This window comes from Tachypleus tridentatus, chromosome 12, assembly GCF_004210375.1.
Source record: "Tachypleus tridentatus isolate NWPU-2018 chromosome 12, ASM421037v1, whole genome shotgun sequence".
Classification (NCBI taxonomy): Eukaryota; Metazoa; Arthropoda; class Merostomata; order Xiphosura; family Limulidae; genus Tachypleus; species Tachypleus tridentatus.
The window spans coordinates 116,088,457-116,102,257 of record NC_134836.1 but is presented as its reverse complement, the minus strand read 5'-3'; the positions used below and the strand labels follow the sequence as shown (position 1 = coordinate 116,102,257).

The window sequence follows — 13,801 nt, the reverse complement described above, 5'->3', positions numbered from 1 at the left end:
ATTATTTTTGTCTTTAACCAATTGGGTACCTTTCCTGCTAACATGATTTTTGTCTTTAACCAGTTGGGTGCCTTCCCTGCTAACATGATTTTTGTCTTTCACTAGTTTGGTACCTTCCCTGTTGACATGATTTTTGTCTTTAACCAGTTGGGTGCCTTCCCTGCTAACACGATTTTTGTCTTTCACTAGTTTGGTACCTTTCCTGCTAACATGATTTTTGTTCTCCATCAGTTGGATACCTTTCCTGCTAACATGATTTTTGTTCTTCACCAGTTGGGTACCTTTCCTGCTGACATGATTTTTGTCTTTAACCAGTTGGGTGCCTTCCCTGCTAACATGATTTTTGTCTTTAACCAGTTGGGTGCCTTCCCTGCTAACATGATTTTTGTCTTTAACCAGTTGGGTGCCTTCCCTGCTAACATGATTTTTGTCTTTAACCAGTTGGGTGCCTTCCCTGCTAACATGATTTTTGTCTTTAACCAGTTGGGTGCCTTCCCTGCTAACATTATTTTTGTCTTTAACCAGTTGGGTGCCTTCCCTGCTAACATGATTTTTGTCTTTAACCAGTTGGGTGCCTTCCCTGCTAACATGATTTTTGTCCTTCACCAGTTGGGTACCTTCCCTGCTAACATGATTTTTGTCCTTCACCAGTTGGGTACCTTCCCTGCTAACATGATTTTTGTCCTTCACCAGTTGGGTACCTTCCCTGCTAACATGATTTTTGTCCTTCACCAGTTGGGTACCTTCCCTGCTAACATGATTTTTGTCCTCCACCAGTTGGGTACCTTCCCTGCTAACATGATTTTTGTCCTCCACCAGTTGGGTACCTTCCCTGCTAACATGATTTTTGTCCTCCACCAGTTGGGTACCTTCCCTGCTAACATGATTTTTGTCCTCCACCAGTTGGGTACCTTTCCTGCTGACATGATTTTTGTCCTCCACCAGTTGGGTACCTTTCCTGCTGACATGATTTTTGTTCTTCACTAGTTTGGTACCTTTCCTGCTGACATGATTTTTGTCCTCCACCAGTTGGGTACCTTTTCTGCTAACAAGAGTTTTAACCGTTATCAGTTCATAATAATTACTATTGTACATAGGTTAGAGAAATGCAGCGGCTAACTCAAGCAGTAATAAAATTACCAGAAGGAAGCCAGAACTCTCAAGAAGAAGAAGAAACACCCGTCCACATCATTGGAGATTTCTACAGCTCACAGGTAAGTTGATCTATGATAGTTGTTTTTAAAAGTTAACAATAACATTTATATTTACATGCCATAAAAAAATATAAATTCAACAATATATTTGCTGTGGGAAAAGGTGCTAACATTTTAACGTAGTAATTCAAGAAACAGTTTCCCTTGACCAAAGGCTCAGGTTGGAACCATCTGATATTTGAATGGTACTCTTTGTATTGTTTCTAATTTTACACTTTCTGTAGTTATTTTGGATATACAGTGAGTTGTGCAGATAAACAGACAAAGGTTGTATTTAAACATATTTTAATATCAGAAGCTCCCTGAAAACACCTAGTAAATTACAGTGGTCCTAATCTCAGATTTTTAGTAATTTAAAATTATTTCTTTTTCAGTGGCGAGTGAAGTATTTTTGGTAGTTTTTGTAATTTTAACAAAGGATTTTTTTTGTTGTTTTCCTTCTTGCCACGTACCATATTTCTTTGACAGTGGAAAAGCATAAATATTATCATGAGATAACTTTTAAATTTTTCAACCAAATTAGTTTAAAGACTCCTAAATAAAAAAAACAATACAACATTTCTCATACAATATGCACTAAAAATATACCTATTTAGGTATATTTTATATTAAAATAAACATATTTATTTATGTTACATCACAGAAGTCAGGTGTGCTGATAAACCTCTACTGGTGGATGTTCTGTGATACGTCTGTATGAATTACCAAAACTGGAAAAATTGTCACTTGTTTCTAGTGCTATTTCTTTACCAACAGCTTTCAGTTAACTTGTAGGTTGTTGTATGTACGTGAACTTGTGTATTTTTATTTTAAACATACGGTAAGTTTTGGTACACTTGTATTCTCTTTTTCTAACTTCTACTATCAATCTCGAGAGATTTATAACAGTTTTGAATTTCCATTGAACAAAAGTATCACTGGTATTTCTTCAGCTATTGAATCTGTAAACTTATAAACAAAGTCCATGAAACAGCTCCAAACAAGAGTTCTGTATCATCAGATTAAGTTTTATTTTGGATTTTTTTCTCAGAGGGTACTAATAGTTTCTTTTTCCAGGCTGCCCAACGCCATATCAGAGTCCTAGTAAACCGCAGTCAGGCGAATGCCCGTGGAGTAGGACGACGTGGGCTCGTACCGACACCTCCTCAGCAGCCTTGTCGTCCAGGCCAGACAAATTAACCCTTCCAGATAATAATAATCGCCATGGCAGTGCTGCCAAACCTGACATAACAACCATTAGAGAGGCAGCAAAACTAACTTTTTATAAAACATCATACCTGATATTTTTAAACCAGTGGGGGTTGGCACTTTAATATGACATACGTGGATGAGGGTGCTTTGTTTGGTTTTATAAATAAAATCCCTCTTGCCTGTTAAATAAAATTAGTTTTAGGGTTAGCGAATTTAACTCAAAGCTCTTATGAGATATAGGGAGAAAACATGTCCAGAGAAAAACAAACAAACAAACTAGCCCATCTGTTATGGGTTACTGGGATTGTTGATTGGGGTGGGTGGGGATGGGTTGGTGGGGATGATGTTTTATTTCATTTTAAGTTTATTAAAATGTTTTATAGACCATGAATGTTGAAGTATATTATGGTCTTTTTTTTAATCATGTTTTATAGAAATTTATTTTTGATATACTTGTTGGAGGAACTTTTTTGTTGAAATATTTTATCGGAAGCATTTTTGCTCATCACACGTGGCCAAATAATCCTTCCCAGGTCATTTAACCATAAGACATTCAAGTTTCTCCAATAAGGCTCGACTTAAACTACAAAGAAAGAAAAAATCTTTATTGGTTCTCTGAAAGAAGAAAAATCTTAAGTTTGAGTCAAAATGATATCAGCTTACCAGTCTTTGATATTTAATATCTTTGCATTAGTTTTCGAAAAGTTCGTACTTGCTACGGCACACTTCGATTCTTTGGAAAAATACTGAAACCCATTCTCTCTCTCTCGTTTTTGTTTAAATAATAGGCGTGAAACCAAACAAAGCCATAACTCCGTATGAACTGCTTGAGTTTGAGAGTGTGGGATAAATAGTGAAAACTGAGATAGATATAGAAAGATTCGTACAAAACCTACAGTACAACTTTGGATGCCTTGATATAAAAGTTTACTTAGCTGGAAGTTTAGTATTAATGTTTTCCAGTCTTTTAAAAGTCTGTTTTAACAATAGTTTAGTATAGTTTGTTATCTGGAAAATAAAGAAACATATGACATCATTTTCATCTTTGGTCATTGAACCAATATTTTGGACTAAAGCATTCTTGGCTAATTTTGTAACATTCCTAACAGTTCAAGATGTAGCTTAGCATGCTTAGTAAATCATAAATATAAGGCTGAAGGTTTCAAGGTGCAGAACCTTCTGTACTTGGGCAACAGAAGTTGAACTGCCGTGATTGTGAACAACTCTGTGGCTAATATTTGGGTATTTGAAGCCAGTCCTGTATCTATAGCTGGCTTCCCACATACCTACTACCTCATTTGTTTTGACCTTTCTATTACAAACACCATGAATCCCTTCCTTTCTGATCAACATTGAATAGGAACAGAAACTTGGAACAAATGCTAATAATTACTGACCGTAAAGAAATATCGAACCATGTTATTGGGACTTAATGAGATAATAGATGTGGCTAACAAACTTTCATTATGCATGAAAAGAGGCAACTATGAAACGAAAGCTGTCTACTTTGTTTTCTTAGATAACATGAATATTAGATACATTAATAACTGTAGAACATAGAGAGAGCTTCTAGTTTAAACTACAGGTTAAATTGTGTTGTTATCGAAAACTGTGACAGTACATTGAAATGCATGTTGTGTTTGGATAACAAGCATCTGAAACATCCTGCAGACGTAGGGCTACAATACATTAAATTTTCTGTATTGTTTGTGATGCTTATTTATTACTGTCAAAGTGATACATGTGTAACCACGATTCCGTATTCTGAGTGTATTACAAAAAAAAACCTCTGGTGAATTTAACAGAGTGCTCCGTTATTCATTAGGGACAATTTGCTCTTTAATATACCCTACAAGTTTCCTTCATCTTTAGAAACAAAGTCAGTGTGACAATAGGAAACTGTTGTAAGGAGAAAATATATATATGCATGTGTGCTTACATAGCTATGAGAATACAGTGTTGTGCATTCTTATTTTGTTCTTCACTTCTTGCCTGATGGATATATAGAACAACCTATTTCAGGGTTATCTGTGTAGTTAATATCGTTTTTGATTTTTGTAGTTGTGTTTATGAAATTACATTACAGTGCAGTGGCTTTGCTGTCAGAAGTTAGATACGACTGTATTTAAAGATTGGAAATCATTCTCTTTCTGTAATTCTAGTTCCATGTTTCACCGGCAGATGGATACCATACAACTGATAGTTTTAAGCCTTTGAGAAAAAAAAAAAAAGAAGAAACCGATCATATTCTGTTACCTGGTGGTGTAGGTAAACCTGTAGCTGTTCGGTGACAGAATGATTTTGAAAGTATTTGGAACATGGTTATATTACATAAATATTTAGTGTGTATCAGTTCCAACTCTTTCGCACTTCTGATATAATTCTAGTTTCTGTGTAAATCAAATGTAGAGTTTGAAATGCAAATCATATTGTCGTAGTAAACAGAATCAAACTAAAATAAACTTGTGTTTTCTGACGGTTCCCTGTGGATTAGCTGTTCTGTCGTGAAGTCCAGACAAAACCAGGTTGCCTTTAAATTATTGCACTCTTGGTATCCACGCCAGCAGATACGTCTAAATAAACAACTTCTTTTAGTCAATCTAACCTTGGTGAAAGTTAGTTAAAAGTGGGATTATTGAAATAGAAACTCCATCATTTCATTTAAACATAATCAAACTGCAATTCTTCTAGAACTTTGAAGCAGGAATGATTTCTTTTCTAACCCCCATAAACCTGTACACCTTTCTGTAGAGAAATTAAATTACCCTAGATAAAAGAAAACAATAGTTACGAGAGAGCAAGCTTTGGAAGAAACTTGTATTTATTTATTTGTATTTTGATGTCATTCTGAAATTTAAACGACTCAAGAAGTAAAACCACAAAATGCAGACCAAGGTTAATTGAACTCAGTAAACAGGAAGTCAAATTAATTATATTAATAACTTCTCTATTAATATACAGTGGAAAAAATACAGTCACTCTGTACGTTTTTTGTGTAACAGTCCAACCACTTGACCATTGGAGTGGTGGTGTTTCCATATTTAACGTGTTTACACGTTGAATTGAAATCACTTGTCTTGTTAGCAGATTCATACGCTGATGTCAGTTTGCACCGTGTGTAACGGTCAATACGTGGAAGGACTGTTCCTGGTTTTATGGTTAATGATGGTTTTTTTCTATAGATTATTTTAAGTGTAACAGCACAGTGATCCAGTTGGTTGTGGGAAAGAGGTGGTCTTCGAAACAGTCCATATTTTTTAATGAATATTATACCCTTCAGTATTTCAGCAGTCCACGTGTTTTACCATAAAATAACTAGTAGGTTTTGTTTTCAGTTTATGTCAGAGTTCCAGCTGTACTCACTTTATAGATGTAAACACAACTTTGTTGTAATAAATCATCCAGAAAATAAATGCTTAATTACCAAAAAAATTATTCTCATTTTCTTTGTTGTTGTTTAATAAAAATATTATAATAAATAAAAACCTCTGAACTACTTTGTCGAGGTAGACCATAATAACTTTCGTGTTGGGTTAAAATCGTTATACAAATTTCAGTTCTCTGCAGGTATTACTTGCGAGAAATACTATTAGAAAGGAAGCTAATAAACGGATGTGGATAAATATAGTTCGAAATTAAATGTTCATTATTTTCCGTTGAATAAGGGCCCGGCATGGCCAGGTGGTTAAGGCAATCGACTCGTAATCCGAGGGTCGCGGGTTCGAATCCTCGTCACACCAAACATGCTCGCCCTTTCAGCCATGGGATCGTTATAAAGTGACGGCCAGTCCCACTATTCGTTTGTAAAAGAGTAGTCCAAGAGTTGGCGGTGGGTGGTGATGACTAGCTACCTTCCCCCTAGTCTTACACTGCTCAATTAGGGACGGCTAGCGCAGATAGCCCTCGTGCAGTTATGCACGAAATTCAGAACAAACCAAACCGTTGAATAAAAGTAGGAAAAGTCCCCCGATAGTCCAGCGGTAAGTTTACGGATTTACAACGCTAAAATCTTGGGTTCGATTCCCCTCTGTGGACTCAGCAGAGAGCCTAATGTGGCTTTGCTATAAGAAAACACACACCCAAGTAGGAAGAAAAACATTTTGGTCACTTCGTTTTCCTAATTTTTATATACTAATAAGTTTTAAGTTTAAAATAATTTACTGGAGCTGTAAACATAATCCTGTTTGAACAGGAAAATATTCAATATTAACATTTTTTTTTTCCTTCACGAGAACGTTAAAACAAGCTTCTGGACCGTCTGTTTTACGTATCGATAAAATGGACCTCCGAGTTGTTCTAGTTGATGTCTATGAACGGAGATGGCGCTGTTGTGCATGTTAAAAATAATTTTGACAAAATATTTCTATTAAAGAAAATGATAACATCCTCTACAAAAAACATTAAAGAATAAGCAAAATGTAAAACATAATATTTAAGACAAAAAGGGACTTTTGGTCCATCTAGGCTGTTCTATCTTCCAAACTAAACCTTTTAAATAAAAAAACAAACTAGCCAGCCTTTCCCATTAATATAGGTTTGTTTAGAATTAAGGACTGCTACACAATGGGCTATCTGTGCTCTGTCCACCACGGATATCGAAATCCGGTTTTTAGTGTGTAAGTTCGCAGAGATACCACTGGGGGCATTAATATAGATAAAAATCTTTCTCTTAAAAGAAATTTAGTGTTCCTCACAAGATCCGAAGACAATCTGTTCCATAGGTAAATCACTGTTAGAAAAATAAAAATGTCTTAGCTGAAAATGACTCCTGTCAAATTTGTTTTCTTCTACTAGTGACACACAGTTAAATGTGAAAAAAATGACGCACCAGCACTGTTAGTTTTCTTTTACAATCTTAAAAATCTCAATCAGTTCACCCCCCAATTCTTGTTTTTTCAATAGTAAACATCATGAGAAATCTTAACCTATTGACAACCTCACCATTCTAGTAGCCTATACAATGAATTGTTAACATCTTTAGACTTTTATTCCAAATAAGTCTTTTTAAGTACCATAATAAGTCTTCATAATCAACTGGGTTTCGTGTGTACAGAAAATGTCAAACGTTACAAATCTCCTTGAGTTGTCGGTCAAGAAGTGATTAAAATTTTATAATGGTTCATCAGTGTCTAATTTATACAGGTACACTGAACACAAACTGGAGAAATCCTTTTACAGTTTTTATTCTGAGCCAGTAACACCAAATAAATTCTTGCTCTCGCAAACGTAGTTGCATGGCTCTCTTTATCTCGAGCTTTGAATTTTGGCAGTTTTGAAAATCCAAACTTTGTTATAAATATGACGAAATTGGTTTTCCTTAAGAGTGAAACTGAGCATTCAGCATCATTCATCAAAGTTAACCAATTATTATTTTTAGGACAGTCTCTGTTACAAAGGCTTAACTTAGGTCAACTCTTATAACAACAAATATTAAATAGGCTTAGTGCAGACCAATTTCTAGTATGACGAATAACACATTCTAAATAGTCGTAACGCAGTTGAGCTTTAAAATAAAATACACATAAGGCATAATAATAAAAATAATTGTTAAGGTTTCGCCTTAAGACTATTAGGTCCAGAGGATGTCGTTCAGTCGAAATCTCAATAACAGATTTCTGTTACATTTTAAGGATTTCATCAGTACGTGTAATATAGAGCAATGAAAATGAATTCAAAAACTTTTTTATTGTTCTTGATGTTTTTGAAATTCCACGTACTGTTTAATTTACTGGATGGATTAAAACTGCAAGTGATATTTATTGCCGTTTTGTATAACTTTTTTTCTGTCTTATTAATAGAAATAATTAGAATACTAACTAGAAACAGTCAAGGTCTACGGTAGGGTTTGTCGCCTCACTCACTGTATCGATCTTTATGTCTGATTTTGTAGGACCCTGTGGGATCAGATATATAACTGACCTTTTCAAAATGTGCCTTAGTGTTTCTCTGGAGAATAATATTTAGTGTTAAAGGTCGCCTTATTGGTTAAATACTAGCGCCACCTTTAGATTTAGTCAATAAATGCCTGATTAATTGTGATATTTTTCTTAACAGTCGATTTTAGGCCTGTGTTCATGGTTGCAGAAGACGTAGGCCAGAGGCTAAAGTATCTACCTACAATCTAATTACCATTATCGAGTGTTTCTATAACATAACAATCTTGTGTTATTATACCACACTTATTTTTCTGAGGAATCAATAAAAAGGAAATTTACTTCTTCACAGCTTGTTCAGTTTATATAAAAGCATATATTATTTCAGTGTTTCATAAATAACAGTTTCACTTCCAGTCGCTAGATAGCACTAAAATCCATTCTAACATAAAACGATCGCTTGTGGACATTGCAGGAAGAAGATATTTACCAAAACAGTTTCAGTAAAATTATATAAAAAAAGAAAGAGAATAATCCAAATTAATATTCAATATACCAAAGATATCAAGTAATTATGCAACTGACAGTTCTGAATGCATGTTACTAATGTATGAATATAAAAAAATAAGTTTTTTTTTAATTATCAAAATATTATATTGTGTATTTGTGGTGGAGTCGATTTTAACCAGTGAGTTAAAAGAAATGAAAAGTAACAGACAGTTTTTTTCTTCTGTGTGTAAATGTTTGATGTAGGTATGGGGATGACAAAAAAGTGTAAAAAGATAGGGTTAAATATAAAAGTAGCTAGCAAATGATGAGTCAGTATTATAAACTTATGGTTATTAGTCACTGAAATATTGTGTAACACTTGTCAGTTAAATTATTTTGTACGTAAACCTGAATTCATTGAACTGATAGGAATTCAACATTCAGTTGTAGATGAAAGTTATTCTTAGAATGATTTGGCTAATCATGTAGTGCTTTTGTATAGTTGTATGAATTCATCTCTACCTTGTTTATGTGCTTTTTTTTGTATTGCCATATCTACATTGTACCTAATTTTTACGATTATATATAATTATATTTATTACTTGTGTGTATGTATAAACACACAGATTGTGTTTTAATTACATGTTTTATGGAAAACTAAAATTTACTTTTGTTACGGTAATTACGAATCGTAGATTCACAATAATAACCTTGGGGAGCCGGTATGGCCAGGTGGATTAAGGCGTTTGACTCGTAATCTGAGAGTCGCGGGTTCGAATCCCCGTCGCACCAAACATGCTCACTCCCCCAGCCGCGGGGGCATTATAACGTAACGATCAGTCCCACTATTCGCGGCTAAAAAAGTAGTCCAAAAGTTGGCGGTAGGTGGTGATGACTAGCTAACTTCCCTCTAGTCTTACACTGCTAAATTAGGGACGACTAGCACAGATAGCTCTCGTGTGGCTTTGTGGGAAATGAAAACAGAAACATCCTTCAGTGTTTACAGATATTATTACCAGATACAAGTTTTCAACAGAACAAACATTCTGGCTGAAGGCTGAATATTCGAAGAGGAATGGAAACAACTTTAAATTTTAATAAAATACGATGCCAACAAACCAGTAAGTAACCAAGAAATATTATCAATAAATAAAAGAAATGTAATAAGGTCCATGTTAAAACTAATAACATTTTTAACAAGTTAAATCCTCCAATATGCAGACTGATAAGATAAAACTTGTGGAAACTGATCCTTAAGCACTGGGTTGTCACAGTTTTTACTGTTATCTTTGGTTTATCTTTCAAAGTTTTAAATGGTAAGAAGAAAGGATTCTTCTGTAAAATTTTCATAGCTGCTGTTTTTTTATTTTCGTACAGAATTTGTTTGAAGAAACACCTCTCTTGGAGAACAAACACCATTTAATTATAGAGAAGTGTTTATATATTTATTTTTAAATTGCTCTTGGTATTATAAGAAGTGTACAGTAGCAAGAAACTGTTTACAAGAAAAACTTAAAAATATTTTATATGGACTGATATCAAATTGAAGTTTCGACTGTATAGGAGCGATGTTTTCTCCTTATGTCACCGATCGATTCGAGTTTGGAAAGGAGACGTCCTGACGTGGGAATCTTTAGTAATAAAACAGATGGACTTGGATCAATAGTCTGAACCTATCTGTACTTACGTGCGGTCTTGCTCGGGTTTGGTGGAACAACTGAGAGCGAGAGTAACAGAGTACTTGTACACTTCATATGTTATAATTACAGGTGGAATATATCGCTCTAGTGGTGGGGTTGAGAACTACCACCGGATTCCAAACTTTACTGTAACTTTACTTTGGCGTCCTAACTTTACTGTAAAATCCAGTAAACTAACTTATGTTTACGGATTCTACTGATTGTGCCAGCGATGTTAGAGATGGACAAAACAAATGACCACCCGAGGTTCACGGGAAGGAGTTCTCTGACGACAATACACATAGTCATCCGAGCTTCAAGGAAAGACCTTTGACAACAAAATACACAGTCACCTGAGATTCACGGGAAGGGATTTCTGACAACAAAATACACAGTCACCCGAGCTTCACGGGAAGGGATTTCTGACAACAAAACCGAGTCACCCGAGCTTCACGAAAAGAAGTTCTTTGACGATAAAATAATTAGTCACCTGAGTTTTGTGGAAAGGAGTTCCTGATCAACAGTGGCTAGACAGGATTTTGTACGGGGGGGGGCACACAGTACACTGTATTAGTAACACAAAGACAACAAGTTGCCGTAAAATATCCATCATTTATTTCAAAGATCTCAGAGGATGGAGGGTCCGTTCGCTCGCCGAGCTCTGGAAAAGTGCAGTGATTTGCTGTTCGTGGAATGGAAAAGACATAAACGTAAAAACAAAACGAGAGAGAAAGAAAAAAATAAGCTTTTCTTTCACGACAAACAGATGTGGAACAGTCATCTGGTTCGTTGGGAACTTCGGACAAAGCTACTCCAGGGCTATATGCGCTAGTCGACCCTAATTTAACAGTGAAAGCCTTGAGGGAAGGCAAATTGTCATCACCACCTATTGCCAATTCTTGAGCTATTCTTTTACGAACGAATAGTGGGATTCACTGTAACTTTACAACTCACCTACGACTGAAAGGGCGAGCATGTTCGATGTGACGGGTAGTCGAACCCGTGATCTGCATATTGCGAGTCGAGCTTCCTAACCACCTGGCCATGCCAGGCCCATAGAACAGTGGCTGATTGGCCTAGACAAAAGATGTGTTTTTAACTGAAAAATAAACTGTGTTTTAAACCGAATCTAACAACTACTGGTTATGTTAATAAACAAAAAAATACGAACACTTGATCAGTAGCTAAATGTCACACGAGTAACCACAAGGACTAAAACTGTCAGCAACAGAAAAAGGTGTTATTAATTCATGGTCTACTTCTCTCTGTAGCTCACTGTTTGTTTGGTTTGGTTTGAATTTCGCGCAAAGCTATGCGAGGGTTCTCTGCGCTAGCCGTTCCTAACTTAGCACTAAAAGACTAGAGGGAAGGCAGTTAGTCATTATCACCTATGGGCTACTCTTTTACTAACGAATATGGGAATGACCGTTACATTATCATGAACTCAAGGTTAAAAGGGTGAGCATGTTTGGTATGACGGGGAATCGAACCCAGGCCCCTCAAGTGACGCTTGGTAATTCTTGTATAAACACACCCTAAAATATAAATGTGAAATGCATGATATGGTATAAAATAATTGTCGATATCAAATACTTCGACAAATGAATGAGTTATTTCCAAGACAACTGCCCTTATGAAACTCAAAATCGTAAAATTGAGTTATAAGTTATATCAAAACGAATTTCCTTTGATAACAGCAGTTGATATAAAGTTGTAGCAAAAGGGAACGTATCACACTGGATCTTGAAATTAATGGGTTATAAGTTGTGCTATGCCATTCAGGAATGGTATATAGTAGCCTTTTTTAACGCAGAATATTCTTACGCTCAAATGATAAATCTGTTAAAATTGAGAGTTTAGAACTTCCAAGACGATGATGGCCCTGCACTTTAGCTGCACTGGAAAACGAAGGAAAATGGATCATCTGGGGATAGAAGAACCATCCAGAAAAAGATTTCTAAGAAGTCGTACCTCACCTATTGTAATAATAGTGTAACAGGTAAGAATGTACCAACTCCAAGATTAATGGTATACGTCTTCCGCCTAACTCAGGCAACGCAACCAAGAAACGAGGCCAAAATGGCTTGGAGTCACTCATATAGGAATTTTCAGCCATATCTACCATCCAACGGTTACATGCTTCAAGCACCTGAAGGATAAAACGAATGATCACATTTCTACTAACTTTTGTTTATTTTCGATGCTGCTCTACAGGTGTGTCAAAACAGCTTTATCTTTTGTCTCGTACAAGTAACTGTAACAAGTAACTGTCTAATTCCAGAACTCCTCAGTTGAACTTTCAAAGTTTTAGAGAACCCTTTAACTCTCATTTTCTGGAATTAACGAAAGGCCTCTTGGGTTCTGAAACATGATTTTACACGCCTTTGATAATGAATTCAAAATGGAAATATCAAGAAGAAATATGAAAAACAAATGTGAAGCTTGCGTGACTTTTTATCATAATGACTTTGTAAAAGTTATTTCCAATATGACACAAGCAACCGGTTAAGTTTAGCTTTAAGCGTTTTAATACAAAAGATGTTTATAAAATTTGGCATCTATGATCGTCCAAATCCATCATATTTGGCAGATAAATTTATCTGTCTAAGCAGGAATCATTAGAGAGAACGATTTTAACTTCTTTACAATAATATTTATATCTAATGTAAACCCTAGCTATTGGGTATTTTTTATCCCTAATGAAGGCCCGTAATCGGTTCGAAAGCTTAGCTTTCCAAGTGAATTCCTAAAGTTACGTTTTGTTGAAGTGGTTTCGTATAAAATATAGATTACATGAAACAGAAAATCACTTATAAAATAACACGAAGTCACCTATAGAATAACAGTCTGCGAACTCACAACACTAAAATCCGGGTTTTGACACCCGTGGTGGGCAGAGCACAGATAGACCATTGTGTAGCTTTGTGCTCAATGACAAACAACAAAAGGATAACATTAAACATGAAATCACCCATAAAATAACATTAAACATGAAATGAAATATTGAATAACATTAAACATGAAATCAATTATTGAATAACATTAGATATAAAATCACCTATATTAATAAGTAAAAAGATATTACTAAAGATGTTGGTCTGACGGAGATTCGAACGCGGGACCCTCAGGTGGCACTTGGTAATTTTCGTACAAACGTGAAATCAACCGAAAAATGAAGTAGAAATGGTAAATAAGGAGAGAAACACACCCTAAAATCCAAATAAAGTAAATGAAATGTTTACGTAAGAGATGCAATTTTAAGATATTGTGGGTTAAAAGGTATTACTTGTTTTGCTGTTTGTTTTTGTAATATAAAATATCCAGTTTACATCGAATGCAATCGACAAAACGTACA

At 35.2% G+C, this 13,801-nt stretch overlaps 1 protein-coding gene across 9 annotated transcripts in view; it reads left to right on the top strand.

The window, feature by feature from the left end:
* LOC143234441 (insulin-like growth factor 2 mRNA-binding protein 1) overlaps positions 1-5,837 on the top strand; it is a 75,270-nt gene extending 69,433 nt beyond the window's left edge. For all 9 annotated transcript variants that reach the window (XM_076471827.1, XM_076471830.1, XM_076471826.1 and 6 more), the window contains exons 12-13: positions 1,098-1,214; positions 2,271-5,837. In XM_076471827.1, coding sequence (XP_076327942.1) covers positions 1,098-1,214; positions 2,271-2,393 — 240 coding nt within the window. In that variant the 3' untranslated portion in view covers positions 2,394-5,837. The remainder of the gene's footprint in view (positions 1-1,097; positions 1,215-2,270) is intronic.
* Positions 5,838-13,801: the final 7,964 nt, after the last annotated feature.